The sequence below is a fragment of the Manis pentadactyla genome, chromosome 7, assembly GCF_030020395.1.
Source record: "Manis pentadactyla isolate mManPen7 chromosome 7, mManPen7.hap1, whole genome shotgun sequence".
Lineage (NCBI taxonomy): Eukaryota > Metazoa > Chordata > Mammalia > Pholidota > Manidae > Manis > Manis pentadactyla.
In genome coordinates this window covers 147,837,419-147,854,797 of record NC_080025.1, presented here as the reverse complement: position 1 = coordinate 147,854,797, position 17,379 = coordinate 147,837,419, and the positions used below count along the sequence as shown (strand labels likewise).

General features: G+C 38.7%; 1 protein-coding gene across 3 annotated transcripts in view; it reads left to right on the top strand.

Moving 5' to 3' along the window:
• The window catches only part of LMBR1 (limb development membrane protein 1), a 139,024-nt gene that overhangs the window by 94,313 nt on the left and 27,332 nt on the right, over nt 1–17,379 (top strand). For all 3 annotated transcript variants that reach the window (XM_036899475.2, XM_057504943.1, XM_057504942.1), the window contains 6 exons: nt 7,174–7,254; nt 11,220–11,296; nt 11,925–12,002; nt 14,225–14,298; nt 14,548–14,638; nt 15,858–15,924. In XM_036899475.2, the coding sequence (XP_036755370.1) occupies nt 7,174–7,254; nt 11,220–11,296; nt 11,925–12,002; nt 14,225–14,298; nt 14,548–14,638; nt 15,858–15,924 (468 nt within the window). The remainder of the gene's footprint in view (nt 1–7,173; nt 7,255–11,219; nt 11,297–11,924; nt 12,003–14,224; nt 14,299–14,547; nt 14,639–15,857; nt 15,925–17,379) is intronic.

The window sequence follows — 17,379 nt, the reverse complement described above, 5'->3', positions numbered from 1 at the left end:
GGGAAAAACAACAAACAACTATGACATAAAGAGGGAAATAAAATAAATATGAAACTGTATGAGAGCAGCAGCTTTATAATGAGCCAGCTCGTGGATGGCAGAGTTCAGTCCCTGGGTGTCACTGTTGAGCTGCTGGGAAGCTGCCCTTGAAGGCTGTTCTGTGTCTCAACTACTGATTACATGAAATGATTTCCATACTTTTTAAGCTACTTTGAGTTGAGTTTTTTTAATTCTGTGTAAAGCATCCTAATTAGCTGTGCCCTGTTTCACAGGTGAGGGCACTGAGGCTCTGAGAAGGCCCAAACCTAAGAGAATGAGCTTGGGAGGAGCAAACCACAGTGGACTTTTGGGAATTTGTAGGCCTAGACAATTTTATAAGTAACCCATTTAGCAGATCCAAGGAAGCAGAAACCTAGGCCGTCTGTGTTTGTTTTATACCCCAGAATCCCTAAAGGTCTCAAAAAGTGCCACCGCCAGATACCTACAGAAGTAGAGATGAAGTGAAGTGAGTTAAGATCAGGAGGGTTGTTCGAAAAATGTGTTTATGAAGTAAGTGATTTGACCCCACATCTTTTCCCTCCATCCAAGATGCCTCTTGCCCACCCCAGCAGAAGAGGGAGGGTTATTCTCCAGAGAGAGTAAAATAGAGGTTTTTGACCATGGCCACTTCAGGGGGCAGCGGGTGGCGTAAGGATGGGGTGAGTGCTTGCAGACTCCCTTCACTTGGGCCAGCTGAGCCTTAGTGCCTAAGGAGGGGATCAGCAGGGTCTTCTCTCAGGAGGAGAGCCCCACAGATACTAGTAGTAGGGTGTCTGTGAAAGCCCAGCTGGATTCTGGACAGGGTCTCGCTCTGGTCAAGTGCCTGCACAGAAGGTTGAGTTTCAAATCAGCATTTGTCATGCTTCGTTCGTAAATACAAGGCAGACAGCGAAGGCTCAGCAGACTTCTGAAGAAAGCCTCCCGCCTGAGAGGAGAGGTCAGATGGACGTACACGGAAGCACACTCGGCAGACAGTGCACCGGCAAAGTGTGAAAATGACCCTGTTGCCCCCAGAGAGGAGACTGCATTCGTGATAAAGCCCATGATTCCATTAGGTGGAACATCTAGTGGATGGAAAGGGATGCTTGACATTTAGAAAGAATAACAGAGCTGAATAGATAACTCCTAGAAAATAAGTCAAAATGAAAAAAATAGGGAAAACAGGAGAAAAGTTAATTTTAGAGTAACAGTTCAGGCAACCTGACATCCAACTAATGGGAATTGCAAATGGACAGAGGAGAGAAAACAGGATGAAGAAAATGAAAAAATCAAGAACAGTTCTTTAAGGTCATGAATTTGGAGGCTGAAAGGACTCAGCACCCGACACGTGCATGGAAGTGGGTGCAGGAGAGAATGCTGGAGATGGCAGGGGCTCCAGCCTTACAGGAGATTGAGAGGTGGTGCCTGTGCAGAGGGACAGTGAGGGGAGCGTAGACCTCTCAAAAGCACTGTTTGACAACGAAGTGATGGCTCACAATTCTAGGAAAATTCGTTTTGACCTAGCTTTTTATATTTAACCAGACCATAATTTAATTTAAGAACAAAGGTAAAATATTCAGACTTGTATAGTCTCAAAAAATTTACCTCCCATTCACCGTTTCTTGGCAAGCTGCTGGAGGATGTGCACCTCTGAAATAAGGGAGCAAACAAGGAAGAAAAGGCTACGTAGGGAATGGGACGCACCCCAGGAGAGAAAAGGAGGGCGGTCCAGGGGGACAATGTGCACTAGAAACAGAGAGCAGCCAGTCCAGACTTGCGTAGGTTGAAGACTAGGAGAAATTTCTTCAGGAGAATGGAAAATAGATAGTATAACTGAGAAGTTTGAAAACCAAAAGAAAGACTTTAGAAGGAAAGGTTGGCTTTGAATTAATGATAAGAACATAGAAAGCTAAACAAACAAATCACTAATTCTGGAGGTGGGAAAAAATAATACTATAGAAGACAGGAAAGCTAATTATAGTTCATTACGTGGATAAACAGTGGAAGGCATTTCTGTTGTAATAATGTAGACATTGAATCCTGATCTAAGATTACCAACATGACCACATTGAGGGGAAGGGAGAGAATAAAAAGATGTGTGGCTGACGAGACTTAAATCCTCATCTTCCATAGTAGAAAGGTAATGGTTAATGCATAAAGCTGGAAAACCAAGAAATAGTGAAGGAAGCTTTTTATTTATTGGTAGGAAGGCAAATACTGAAAGAATCAGCTGAATGACTGAAGGGCCGTCTTTGGGGAGGTGGAATCGGGAGGAAGGAAAGCACGGTAGCAAACTTGTGCAGGTGTTTTTTTTACACTTGGAATTATGTGCATGATTCATATTGAAAATGATAAAGATTTTTTAAAAATCACTTAAAGTTAAGACAAGTAGTATGGGAGGTACAAAGTGAAGTTTATCAGCTATTAAATTATACTGAATGCAAATACTATATTTTACTAAATGTGTAAATGGACTGAATTTCTGTTAAGGAACAGAGCCTCTGAGATTGGGTTATTCAACACATTTACATTTTTGCTACAAGCATCTATCGTCTTTTCTTCTAGGACAGCACCAGATTTGACTTCCTTGTTTCTCCTTGTTCTGTCCCATCTGTGGAACTGCTTGTCTCAAAGTTCTCTGCTTCCCCTAGCCGAAGAACTGAAATTTGACTCTAAGTTAGGCCAATAGGACACTTGCTCCCTGGAATTTTATTCTTGATCATAGCAACAGAGAGACTGAAAATAATTGGGACTGAGTCATCCCAGCTGTGACCGTCTGCGGAGACTGAGCATCTGTTCCTGCCACTTGGAGCTCCCAGGTGCTTGGTTCCTCTCCTTTCTTTACTGGAAAGTTTTCCAGCTGGTTCTCTCTCTTTCATGAATTCCTTTCCTTGTTTAACTGATCAGAGTCAATTTCAGTTGTTATAACCAGCAAACTCCAACTGCTATAGGTTAAACCTCAAAAAGATTCAGCTGATGTGTATACCTTTAATTTTAAACTTCTTTCTGTTTCTCTTAATGTAAGTCAGTAAGTAAGGCAGGTATAAACAAAAAAAGTGGTGAAGTCCATGTGACAGAATTTAAGTTGAAAAACATTAAAGAGGTTCATTTTATAAGGACAAAAGGTGTGATTCCAAAGATGTAACAGTCTTATATAGGAAACAAAAAAAAATTTAGCAGACAAATACAAATGCATAATAAAAAAGCTCTTAAAAACTGAGAGCCTAATCAATCAACATTTGTAGTGGGGGATTTTAATTTATCCTTTTCAAAATTTAACAGGTAAAATAGGAAGAACATGGAGATAACCATTAGAAAAACAAGTGGAAAATATGAATAGGGAAAATCCACATGATAAACATGAAAGGGTGCTCAACCACATTTAGGGAAATACATGTTGAAATAACAGTAGGAAAACATTTGCTATCATATTGGCAGTAATTGAAGAGTTATAACATTCAGTGCTAAGGAAGATAGTGGAAAATAAGTACTTTAAAAAGCTATAGATGGAAATTATTGTAATAAGTTACAATATTTGGGGGGACCTAACCTTTAAATTTCTTTAAACTGAATGTTCACACCCTTTGACTCAGCAGTCTGAATGTTGGGAATCTGGTATACAAAAATAATAGAGCCAAAATGTATTGGGTGTGTATACAAAATGTTCATTGCAACATTGCTTGTAGTTGCAAAAAATAGAGGAAAACCTGCAAGTCACTGTAGAGAAAACGGAAGTTCCATGGCCAGGGTTCTCACCTACCCAGGTCTGCTTGCCCACTGCACATGTGCAGTGCTGGCAGGCACAGGCTAACACACGTGTGGCAGTGGGCTCTAGTGCTCGGGGCTGCGAGGTGGCGCAGAGGCAAATAAGAATTTTTCTTTTTTGTCATTTGTTTTTATATATTCCTTGATCTCTATTTTAATTTGTTCATTGATCAATTGATTATTTAGGAGCATGTTGTTAAGCCTCCATGTGTTTGTGAGCCTTTTTGTTTTCTTTGTAGAATTTATTTCTAGTTTTATACCTTTGTGGTCTGAAAAGTTGGCTGGAAGAATTTCAATATTTTTGATTTTGCTGAGGCTCTTTTTGTGGGCTAGTATGTGGTCTATTCTGGAGAATGTTCCATGTGCACTTGAGAAGAATGTATATCCTATTGCTTTTGGATGTAGAGTTCTATAGATGTCTATTAGGTCCATCTGCTCTACTGCGTTGTTCAGTGCTTCCGTGTCCTTACTTATTTTCTGCCTGGTGGATCTATCCTTTGGGGTGAGTGGTGTGTTGAAGTCTCCTAGAATGAATGCATTGCATTCTATTTCCCCCTTTAGTTCTGTTAGTATTTGTTTCACATATGCTGGTGCTCCTGTGTTGGGTGCATGTATATTTAGAATGGTTATATCCTCTTGTTGGACTGAGCCCTTTATCATTATGTAGTGTCCTTCTCTATCTCTTGTTACTTTCTTTGTTTTGAAGTCTATTTTGTCTGATATTAGTACTGCAACCCCTGCTTTCTTCTCGCTGTTGTTTGCCTGAAATATGTTTTTCCATCCCTTGACTTTTAGTCTGTACATGTCTTTGGGTTTGAGCTGAGTTTCTTGTAAGCAGCATATAGATGGGTCTTGCTTTTTTATCCATTCTATTACTCTGTGTCTTTTGATTGGTGCATTCAGTCCATTTACATTTAGGGTGACTATTGAAAGATATGTAGTTATTGCCATTGCAGGCTTTAAATTCGTGGTTACCAAAGGTTCAAGGTTAGCCTCTTTAGTATCTTACTGCCTAACTTAGCTTGCTTATTGAGCTGTTATATACACTGTCTGGAGATTCTTTTCTTCTCTCCCTTCTTATTTCTCCTCCTCCATTCTTCATATGTTGGGTGTTTTGTTCTGTGCTCTTTCTAGGAGTGCTCCCATCTAGAGCAGTCCCTGTAAGATGCCCTGTAGAGGTGGTTTGTGGGAGGCAAATTCCCTCAACTTTTGCTTATCTGGGAATTGTTTAATCCCTCCTTCATATTTTAATGATAATTGTGCTGGATACAGTATCCTTGGTTCAAGGCCCTCCTGTTTCATTGCATTAAATATATCATGTCATTCTCTTCTGGCCTGTAGGGTTTCAGTCGAGAAGTCTGATGTTAGCTTGATGGTTTTCCTTTATAGGTGACCTTTTTCTCTCTAGCTGCCTTTAAAACTCTTTCCTTGTCCTTGATCTTTGCCATTTTAATTATTATGTGTCTTGGTGTTGTCCTCCTTGGATCCTTTCTGTTGGAGGTTCTGTGTATTTCTGTGGTCTGTTTATTCTGATTATTTCCTCCCCCAGTTTGGGGAAGTTTTCAGCAATTATTTCTTCCAAGATACTTTCCATCCCTTTTCCTCTCTCTTCTTCTTCTGGAACCCCTATAATACGGATATTGTTCCTTTTGGATTGGTCACACAGTTCTCTTAATATTGTTTCATTCCTGGAGTTCCTTTTATCTCTCTCTATGTCAGCTTCTATGCGTTCCTGTTCTCTGATTTCAGTTCCATCAGTGGCCTCTTGCATCCTATCCATTCTGCTTATAAACCATCCCAGAGTTTGTTTCATTTCTGCGATCTCCTTTCTGGCATCTGTGATCTCCTTCCGGACTTCATCCCATTTCTCTTGCGTATTTCTCTGCATCTCTGTCAGCATGTTTATGATTCTTATTTTGAATTCTTTTTCAGGAAGACTGGTTAGGTCTGTCTCCTTCTCTGGTGTTGTCTCTGTGATCTTTGTCTGCCTGTAGCTTTGCCTTTTCATGGTGATAGGAATAGTTTGCAGAGCTGGGACGAGTGACGGCTGGAAGGACTTCCTTTCTTGTTGGTTTGTGGCCCTCCTCTCCTGGGAGAACAGCGGCCTCTAGTGGCTTGTGCTGCGCAGCTGCGCGCAGACAGGGCTTCTGCTTCCTGCCCGGCTGCTATGGAGTTAATCTCCGCTGTTGCTGTGGGCGTGGCCTGGCTCGGGCAGCTGCTCCAAAGTGGTGGAGTCGCGTTGGAGCAGGAGCGGCTGGGAGGCTGTTTATCTTCGTAAGGGGCCTCCCTGCTCCCTGCAGCCCAGGGGTTAGGGTGCCCAGAGATCCCCAGATTCCCTACCTCTGGATTAAGTGACCCGCCCTGCCCCTTTAAGACTTCCAAAAAGCACCCGCCAAAACAAAATAACGCCACCAAAAAAAAAAATTTTTTTTTAAATAAATGAATAAATAATGGCTGCTCATTTTTATTCCCTGGTGCCAGCCTCAGGTATCTGCTCACCGGTCTTGGTGCCCTGTTTCCCTAGTATTGGGGTCCCTATCCCTTTAAGACTTCAAAAAAGCGCTCGCCAAAACAAAACAGGAAAAAAAAATGGCCGCTCGCTTTTCTTTTGTCCTCCGGCGCCAGGCCTCTGGTACCTGCTCGCCAGTCTTGCTGCCCTGTTTCCCTAGTATTGGGTTCCCTGTCCCTTTAAGACTTCCAAAAAGCACTCACCTCAACAAAACAAGAACAACAACAAAAAAATGGCCGCTCACTTTTCTTATGTCCTCCGGCGCCAGGCCTCCGGTACCCGCTCACTGTTCTTGCTGCCCTGTTTTCCTAGTATCAAGCGCCCTGCGCTCTGGCCCGGATGGCTGGGGCTGGGTGCTCGGCAGCCCTGGGCTCCGTCTCCCTCCCGCTCTGCCTGCTCTTCTCCCGCCGGGAGCTGGGGGGAGGGGCGCTCGGCTCCCGCGGGGCCGGGGCTTGTATCTCACCCCCTTCGCGAGGTGCTGGGTTCTCTCAGGTGCAGATGTGGTCTGGATGTTGTCCTGTGTCCTCTGGTCTTTATTCTAGGAAGGGTTGTCTTTGTTATATTTTCATAGATATATGTTGTTTTGGGAGGAGATTTCTGCTGCTCTACTCACACCACCATCTTGGCTCCACCCCGCAAATAAGAATTTTATCAAAGTAAGACATTTCCTAGGAAACATGTAGTGTTCCAAGAAGAACTTGAAAGTTTTAAGTGGTAAAGAAATGGATATACTCTTCTATGAATCATAGCAGTGTTTGTTTTTATTTTCAGTGATCGGGATTTTCAATGTGTTATTTTATGTGTTAATTAAATATGTGGGCTATCTGTCCTATACTATCAGGGGTCCTGTTGTCCTTCTAAAATATTTTTGCTTTCAATAGGACTATGTTCATCAGTGGAATACAATATAACAGAGTTGGAACAGGAGCTTGAAAATGTAAAGACTTTAAAGACAAAACTAGGTATTGTACATTTTTTCCTTAACTTGTATTAGTTTCATTTCTTATTAAAGACTTTACTGTAGTCTGAAATATTTTAAAAATTATGAAATCTTTATGCTAAATGTTTTCAATCTGTCCAAAGCCATTGATAAAGAGTATCTTTTAGTTTAGGGAGAGGTTAAGCATGTATTTATTGACATTTATTTTTTGTATGTATGCAAAATGACTTCACAGATGTTCACGTTCAAATATGTTGCTCTACTGTGTCAGTGCCTTGTTTCTGTCACATGATCTTCCGTCATCCTTATCTTTTCATGGGTCTTTTTTTCTCTTTGCTTTAAAGGTGTCCTTTTTTATCACTGATTTTGAACAATTTGGTTATGGTGTTCCTTAGAGTAGTTTTCTTTATGTTTCTTGCTCTTTGGTTTGAGTGTCAGGTCTCAGAATTTATAGTTTTCATCTAATTTGGAAAATTTGGGGCCGTTTTCGAAATATTTTTCTTTTCCTCTCTCTGTCCCCTTTTCAGGGACTCCACTTATGTGTACATTAGCCCACTTGAAGTTGCCTTATAATTCAAGGATGTTCTTTTATTTTTTAAGCAACCTTGAGAATCTTACATTGTAGGGTGCTGGTATTTTTCTATTACTGTAAGTGAGGAACTTTGTTGGTTCTAACTTGGGACACTTACTTGTTAGGCTGGACCAAAGCATTTCATGTGGGGCTTATTGTTCCCTACTACTGAGTTAAGACTATTCTAAGTGCTCTATCCAATGAAATGCTGTTGATTGATGAGGTTTTGTACCGTCTGGTTGGGAGCAGGCACTGTTCTTCTCCCTTTGTGATGGTGGATACTGTTCCTCCAGTCTGTTTGGGTGGCTCTGTCATCAGCTGTGCATGGTTTCTGCACATACCTGAGCTGATGATCACCCTTCTGACTCAAGGGTGACTCTTTGCAGATCCTTGGGGTTCTTTCTCTGTGCAGCAGTCTTCTCTCTGGCCCTTTGCTCTGTAAAATCCAGCTGACTTGCTCTCCCCAGACTTCCATCTCATGTCCTCAATGCAAGGGATGAGCTGGGCACTGCTTGGGCTCCCCTCCCTGCATGTGGCTGGGAAACTCTCTCAGGACAGTAAGCGTGCAGACACTGGGCTTGCGTTGTTGGTCTGTTTCTTAGAGGTCACTGTCCTTCCATTATCACATGTCCAGTATCTTGAAAATTGTTTCAGATGCATATTTTTTTTTGATTTCTTAATTGTTTCAGGCTGGATGGTAAATCTGGGCCCTATTGTTACTCCATTTTCAGAAGTGGAAGTCCAGTATTATGTTGTTGAGAATCATATATGTTGTTTATTCATTTTCATTATTATAGAACATATATTGCCTAAATTACTTTATTCATTCTGCTGTTAATGGATATTTGATTGGTTTCCAGTTTTTTGCTATTATTAATAATATTGCTGTAAACATTCTTCTACATAACTCTTGGTACATTTTTTTTCAGAGTACATAGTAGAAGTGGAATTACAGGATCATTGAGTATGTGCATATACAGCTTTTTTGGGTAATGTGGAACTGTTTTCCCAGGTAGTTGAATTATTTGCATTCCTGCTAGGCATGGGTAGGACTACCTGTTGTTTCACATTATTGTCGACAGTCAACAGTGTTGGACTTCTAAATTCTTACTGTTTTAGCAGATGTGAAATGGTTTTTATTGATGTTTTAACTTGCATGTCCCTGATTTGTATTTCCAGTATTCATTCATTTAGCTTCTGCTTGAAAAACATCTATTCGTGTTTCATTTAGTGCAAGCTTCCTGGCAATGAATTCTGTCAGTTTTTGTTTATCTGAAAACTTAACTTTGCCTTCCTATTTATAGGGCATTTTACAGAATTCAGAAATCTATCTGGTAGTTTTCAACATTATTAAGATGTTATTTCAGTGTCTCCTGGATTCTAATTAAAAGTTGTATTGTTGCCGTTTTGAAGGACTTCTAAATATTTTCTTTTTATCCTTGTTTAGCAATTGTGCGCTGTGCTTAGGTTTGGTTTTCTTTGTATTTATCCTTCTTGGGATCTTTGGCACTTATAGAGTGTGTGGCTTACTGTCTCATCCATTTGGGAAATGTTGGTCATTATCTAATCAAACATGGCTTCTGCTCATTCTTTTAATTTCCTTAGACTCCAGCTGTACACATGCTGGACCTTTTCACTCTTACATTCTTTTCTGTATTTTTTCTCCCATTTTATTTGCGTGTTTCAGTCTGTGATATTTTCTACTGACCTCTTTTCCATTTCATTGTCTTTTCAGCTATGTCATAACTGTCATTAAAACTACCTGCTGAACTCTTAATTATAGTTATGGTATTTTTCCATTTGATTATTTTTCCAGATTCAAATTGTGACATTTACCTTATCTTGTCACTTAATCTTATTGGACATATTAGTCATTTTAAGGCCTCTTTCTAATAGGTCCAATATCTGGTGCCGTCGTCTTTCTTCTCTGCCTTATCTCCAGATAATGTTTGATTGTCTGAAAACTACTTATACAAAATTGTAGAAACTCTGGGTATTGTTTTCTCTTTGAGAAGATTTACTTTTGCTTCTGTTCGACAGCTAGAGAAGGGGCAGATCGGTCCGACCTGTCTGGGCTCGAGAGCATTGGAAGCTGGGTGGGCCTTCCCAAGGCCCTCTGTGCGGTTGGGCTCTGCCCCTCCGGCGGAACTTCCCTTCGGCCCTGCCCAAGGGCCTGCTTGCTCAGTCTTGACCGTGGCCCCGTCTGCCTCGTCAACACCGAATTCTAGTTTCCACTTCTCAAGATCCCAGCTGGCAGAAGTTTTGCTGGGCTCCTCTGCCTCTTAGCTGCCCTTCCCTGTCCAGTCCCTTGGCCCTTCTGCCTTGAGGGGAAAGCAGCTGAATGTCAGGCTCACCTCTTCCCTCTTTCCTTTTCTCTGTGATCACGGTCTCTCAGATTCTGGCTGCCTGGGTAGCCCCGAACTCCAAGGTTGGTCCCTCTAGCTCTGTGGAGTTCGTTGAAAGCTTTACTTTACATCATTTTCTTTTACCCACTGCTTTCTCCTTGATTTTTCCACCCTGTGAGTCCCAGTTAGGCACAGTGTGGGGAAAGGCAGATAGGAACCTCACCACAATCTACTGCATAGAGTATTGCCTCTCAGTTTCCATAGCCATGGTAGCCTTTTGATACCTTTGTACAGATTAAAAAAAAATTAAGTTAATCCTTCTTTTCCATTTGTTCATGTTGTGAGGATTGGTGTAACCTGAGATAGACCAGTGTAGTTAGAAGTGGGGGTTTGCTTCCAGCCTTTGGTAAACTAGGTGTTTGTAAACTGGGAAAGAAATTAGGGATATGGAATTAGAGGGGATTTTTTACTCATGTTACATTATTCATTCACATCTATATCAAAATGTAAGTCTGTGTCAAATAATAAATATTTCTATATTTTCTGAGTAAGCTGTATATTAACAATACATTTCATTAACAAATGAATGTCCTTATAGAGCTAAAATTTTTTATTAAGGTATGATTGATATACACTCTTATGAAGGTTTCACATGAAAAAACAATGTGGTTACTATATTCACCCATATTATCAAGTCCCCACCCATACCCCAATGCAGTCCCTGTCCATCAGTGCAGCAAGATGTCACAGATTCACTATGTCCCCTCTCTGTGCTACACTGTTCTCCCCGTGATCCCCCACACCATGTGTCCTAAACATAATACCCCTCAATCCCCTTATAGAGCTAAAATTTAAGGGTCATAGGATCGAGCTGTTTATTTAGTAGCAAACTGATTTTAAGACTCATTTTTATTGTTTGTGGAAGAAAATGAAAAATAATTTGTTTTTTGAAAAAAATTCTGTAAAATAATACATACTGGTTATAATAGTAAGGAATGAAAATGTGAATCTAGAGAGAATTTTTGAAAATTACTGAAATCTCTTGTTGTGTTTTGTTTTCCCTTCTAACAGAGAGGAGGAAAAGGGCTTCGGCCTGGGAAAGGAACTTGCTGTTCCCTGCTGTTATGCTTCTCCTCCTTACCCAGACAGTAAGGATCCGTTTCCTAGTTAAACAAAGCAAACTATTTTTTATTTACTTTAGTATTTAAGTATGGCAACTCCCTCAGCTACATGGTGTCAGATAAACTGGTTCTATCAACAGGATTAAAATCCATCCATGTCTTTATTTATAAAATCTCAGTAGAGCAAAAATGGAAATTAATGGTAATTTTTAAAAGCTCCTCTAGATTATCTATTTCCTCATGACAGCAGGAAATTCATTCTTTTGCTTTGCTGAAAATTGAGAGAAAAGATTGCAAATTCTGTGCTTCACACTCTTTAATAGGATGAAAAGTACATTTTTAAATTAGCTCTGCTAACATTTTGACCACTTTTTAAATTTGTGGAGTTGTAGGTTTCCAGTTGGTGGAATCAGTCAGTAAAGGGATCTGTATTACTGGCTTTTGTCACAAACTTTGAAATTATAGTAATTTGCAGAATCTTTTAGAATTTATTCTGGAGTTCTTGTAGATAGTCTGATTACTTTAGGTTCATAGGAAGGATTTTGATCTTGGCTGCTTTTCCTCCCTTCTGAAGCACAGTTGGTTGGTTACTTACATGTGTAATGGCCAAATACCTTTGAAGTTCAGAACTGACGCCTTACTCTTTGCGTTGTAGTCCATTTCAGTCCTCCTGGTGGCTTGTAATATTCTTTGCCTGTTGGTTGATGAAACAGCAATGCCGAAAGGAACAAGGGTAAAGTAAAATGTTTTAAAAGATCTTTGTTTTGCAAAAGTATTGTGTATGTACCCTGAGTATTTCAAATAAGTAAATTAAAACATTCACCTCTCTGCATGTGTATACTTCAAGTTATATGAATTTCTTTATGTAATGAGCTTTATAAACAACAGTGCTTATAAACTATGACTTGTTTCTAATTTCTTATTTTGGATTAGCAGGGCCTTTTATCAAGTGTCGGTTTTGTTTTAGACTTCCTATCAGAATTTATCATTGTTATACTGAAATTAGTATTCGTAATTCTTTACAAAAGTATATACTCTGAAATAGTGACATATGAAGAATTTATTAGATGGATTCATTGGGCTTGTGAAAGATCCAAATACGTGGTTATAGGGACTCATGCTTCAAAAAAGAGTTACATATTTTAGGAAACTGAGTCTGAATGTTCACTTACGGGAGGAGAGTCAGATGTATATCCTTTCATGGGTTAAGTTTTCTCTTGTTTAAAATGTATGATTTTATTAAATTGTGTTGATTAGCTTACTTGAATATATTCTCCATATAGAAGGTAGTTACCGCTGAATATTTATATTCGTCATCCTTTTTCCAGAGGTCTCTATAAGCTTATTAATATTTAAAGTGGTATTAAAATTTTAACATTTGATTGTATTTTTCTAAGTTGGCAGCTTTCCCATTCCTTATAGAAACGAATGTAAAACTTGCTGGCTTTTGAGGCCACTTCTCTCCCTGGACCAGATGATACACCTTTCTTTTTCTTCAACAGAAAAAAGCCAGTATTGATCTTAATTCCTTCCTGTCCAGTCCATTCAGTGCAACACAAAGATGCCCTGTTCTTTCAAAGCTAATTTTTTCAGCCATAGTTTCGATTTAGATCCCCTACCCACCAACCTTTTAGGCCCTTGTGCCATCTGCCGCTGCCCTGGTCTGCCCACCAGTGTGAGCCTACCGAGGTGCCCTGGTGCCTCACCTGCAAACAAACCATGCACATCCTCCCCCATCTACAGGTTGGTGCTCTGACTTTGGTTCAGATGCAAATCGGCTGATAGAGCGAGAAGGCACCTACTGTGTTGACTTGTGTGCACTTTTTAACCCACTCTCATATGGTGCACACTAGTCAGGACCAAAGCTCCATGGCACATTTGTGGGCACCCCTCAGTACATAGCAGAGAGGGGCTTGCACCTGGTAGGCTGCTTGTGTGATGGTGTAAACGAATCTGACCATCTTAATCCTGCCTGGAGGCCTTCTCTGGAGACAGTGAATATTTCCAAAATGTTTTCCATTCTGGACAGGGCACTTTCTTTAGTATTATTCATTTCTTCTTCAAAAAACGGATAAAAAGTTGATAAATTCTTCACCTTTACCTTATTTATATATGAAATTTTCATAGGTATTCTTACTTCTTATGCCAAAATTAGAATTATATATTGTATCTATGATATTTATTGGCTTATTTTGTAGTTTAACTATACATTCTTAGTTATCTTGGTGTTTCTGTTAGATGTGATTGAAGCTGACAGTAAAAGTTCATATTTAGATAGTTTCTTTAACTAATAAGCTTTGAGAATACTATTCCTCCTTTAGTAAGTAATGATGTTTTTGCCTGCTGGTCTTGTTAATAAATACTATTCTTATTATTTTTTTAAGGTCTAGATAACACAGGTTTTAAGAATAGGTATAATGTTCAGAAAAAATTTACAGCATTATAGTTTAAAAATATGTTAATTAAATTATATCTTTTAAAACTGAATTCCCAAGGAAGGTTTGGGGAAAGTAAACTTTCAAGTATAGAGACAGGGTTTCACATTGACTTTCTCTATGCTTAGCTTGCTTTTGACATACTTTACTTGTATAATTTTTATTTGTTGTCTCAGGTTTCATTCATATAATTATATGTTTTATTCCTATTATACTATTACATTTTTAAAAATTTCTTGCAATAATGTTCAGAATTTAAGAATAAGCATTATCTATAACATTTTGTTAGACAAGTTACACATTTGAGATAAATCACAATGTTTCAGCTTATTTAAATTGTTAATATGTGGTTGAATTAGTTGATGAACTCAGTCTAACATCATGTTTTACTGTCCTTGAAAGCTTAGATATTTTTCCAGGGTATTAAACATTTCTAATTTCAACTGCCCTATATTTATAAAACAATTTTAGGGAAACCAAATAGTGTCATTGAATTCTGAAAAGTGTTTTTTTCTCCCAGGGGCCTGGAATAGGAAATGCTTCTCTTTCTGCTTTTGGTTTTGTGGGAGCTGCACTCGAGATCATTTTGATTTTGTATCCTTTCTTTAACTGAATGTTCTGTCTGTTAACAAGTTTTCTGTCTAGTTTTCTGGGACAGCGGTAATTCACTAAGACACTTGCCTAGAAGATTAAAACAAGTCAGTCTTCCTCAAGCACTCCAAGTGGCCTTTTGTTGTGTCGTGTTTTGTTTTTCTCTTGGACCTGAAGACTTTTTGGAGACTACTGAGAACTTAAGTAAACATGCATTCATTCTTTGGAGAGGTTTTTCCTTGATTCTCACAGCTATCTTATGGTGTCCTCTGTTGTCGGTTTCTATAGCCTCCGATTTTTTGGAAACTTTATTCCTCAGAAGGATGATACAACCATGACAAAGGTAAGATAAAGTCTTGAGTGACTACACCTCCTTCCTTTTTGCCTTCCAAAATAAATGGACTGTTTTATTGGTAACCACCCTGAGTGGTTCATTTGCGGTGATAATAGGTATTTGTTTGTAAATTGCATAAACACAAACTGAAAGATTTTCAAAATGCTGAATAAGTGGGAAAAGGATGTGCTCTGTTTAATTTGGATGGCGTCCATTCACTTGTAAATGCACAGAGCCGCGGGGCTTGTGAACTGGCTGCAGAAGGCTCCTGAAAGGGCTCTTTTTCCTCTGCAGAAAACGTACTGCTAATGAGTAACTTTGATTGTGCGGACTGTACTTCAGGGAGCTTGTCTGAATCTGAAGAACTTGGTTGCTACAAGTAGTAGAGATAAGAGTATTTCAAATTTGAATAATTAAAGCAAGACGGAAGAGTTCTATTCAAAAACCTTTTGTAGTTGGAGGCTAATTTGACTTCCTACAATGTGTCATTTGGCTTTGGAATAACAAAGGCTGCTATCTTACATAGTGACTGAATCTTTGTAAAATATTCCCACAGGCTGATGGAGAAGAATAATAAGAGCTGCTTTCTTTTCTCTAGTCCATGTTTTCAGTCTGTATTAATAGGGAGAAGTTATTTTATATACATTATCTATGCATAGAATGCTATGACTTTAAGATACTTAGCTGCTAGTTTAATGATTGTCAGTATTAATACATATTTTAAGCTCCTCTTATTTGATAGGAAGAAATAAGCACGGGACATGTTGGAAATGATTTACTAGAATCTAAGTGTTTTGGATTTCTAGCTTTTTGGTATTACATATAGTTGAACATATTAGAAGTAGATACATATGTTGAGCAGTACTCTGGATTTAAATATAGGATCAGAAGTCTTGAATGTATTATTTTTTTACTTGACAGGCAGATCTTTTTAAAATTGGCAACCTCACTCAATAACAAAATACATTGTCTGAGGTATAAAATAATTCAAGTGTTCTGTAACTGTATTTGTGCCAGGTACTGTAAGTATCTTCTAGAGCTTATAAACTTTAAATGCTTATAGAAAAATTTTCTTATTCTCTTTAAATTCTATATTTAATAATATCATTAAGAAGTTAACAAAGTATAATAAGCAACTAGATTGTACAGTAACTTCCTAGAATATGAATGGTTTTATTTATCGTCTTGCTGTTTAACTGCCTGGGATGTTTCTGATTTCTCCTAACAGATCATTGGGAATTGTGTGTCCCTCCTGGTCTTGAGCTCCGCTCTGCCTGTGATGTCAAGGACACTGGGTAAGTGTAAGTGGGAGAATCTCACCTCAAGCCTGCAGCTTCTAAACTTCTTTCTCAGCTTCCAGTTTTTAAACTTTTTCAAAAAGATCACCCTTATGAGGTGTAATACTTCTTCCCACATGATTTTATACCTTTACTTCTCTGCTTCACTTATATATAGTGCTATACCTAAGCAAGTACTTTTATCAAATAAAGGCCACTTGTTTTTTAACACTTCAAAATGTTCCTTCCCCAAACAATGGATGGTTTTTCCCACTGGCTAGTTATTCTTTGAGTTCTGTAGTGAAGAAAGTGATTTTCAAAGAAATGTTTAGGGAGTATTGAACTAATTTTTCTTGTATGAAATGTTTTTAAAAACTTATGATGTAGTATATGGTTTAAAAATTGAAAATCTGTATAACTTATTTTAAGCTGCTTTGTGTCCATGGAATGAAAGCCAGGCGATGTTTGCGGGCACATCCTCATCTCAAGAACGCCCTTTAGTCCTTCAGTTGTTTACTTGCCTGTCAGTCACATAGTTCTCTTAGTTTTTCAGTTTACAGAAAATTTTGGTCATCTTTTTAGAAGTAAAACATAGAAACTTTGTCACTGAAATACTTAAATACATCTTCATTTGGCCTTATTTTTCATGAAGCACTGTATTCTCAGTTTGTGGCTAAATATTACCTCAGACAAAAATTTCAGTTCTATTGAGTTTTCTAGACTTAGGTTTAGGCTAAAGAGTGTTCACAAATGATTAGAAAAATCCCATCATTCAGCCTCAGCAACATGCTCATAACAAAAATTGCAAGTAACTTAAGAGTTTTTTTGTTTTAGGTCTTCTGTTGCCTCCGTTATTTATTTAAGACTCACAGCCATCAGGGATGCAGGCTGTGCCCAGAAAGCATAAGCTTTGCAGTTACCTTCACAACTCTTACAGAGAATTTCATGTTTTAATAAAAAGTGAGATCTGCAGTGTAAATGTAAAAAGAACCTCTGTCCACAGACTGACACCAGCTCATTCGCTCAGTGGCCTTGCTTCTTTTGTGTCCGTTTTATAGGACTTGTCACTGTTTTGACATCTGCTTCTAATGTGCTGATCTTGAAAATGCCAAAAATATGCACTTTAGTGACTTCATTTGTAGCTGAATGTTATGATTTGTATTACGACAGTCCAACAGAGAATCCCTGTGGTATTACAGCTGTCCTGCCATTTTATCATGTAGGAAACTCTCTCACTGTGCTTCATTATTAAAGATTAATTGTTAATAGTCATATATACTGACTGTATGGAAGAAAGTTACATGCTGAGTGTAGTTTTAAAACAAAGAAAACAAATTAGTGGCAAAACTTGCTTTTTGAAGATCAACAAATTAAATTCCTGAGTAGTTTGCCATAGAGATAAATAAAAAGAAGAAGATGGAACAATTAAAACATAGCTAACAAATGCCTGGCCCCAGCTGTCCAAACAGGATT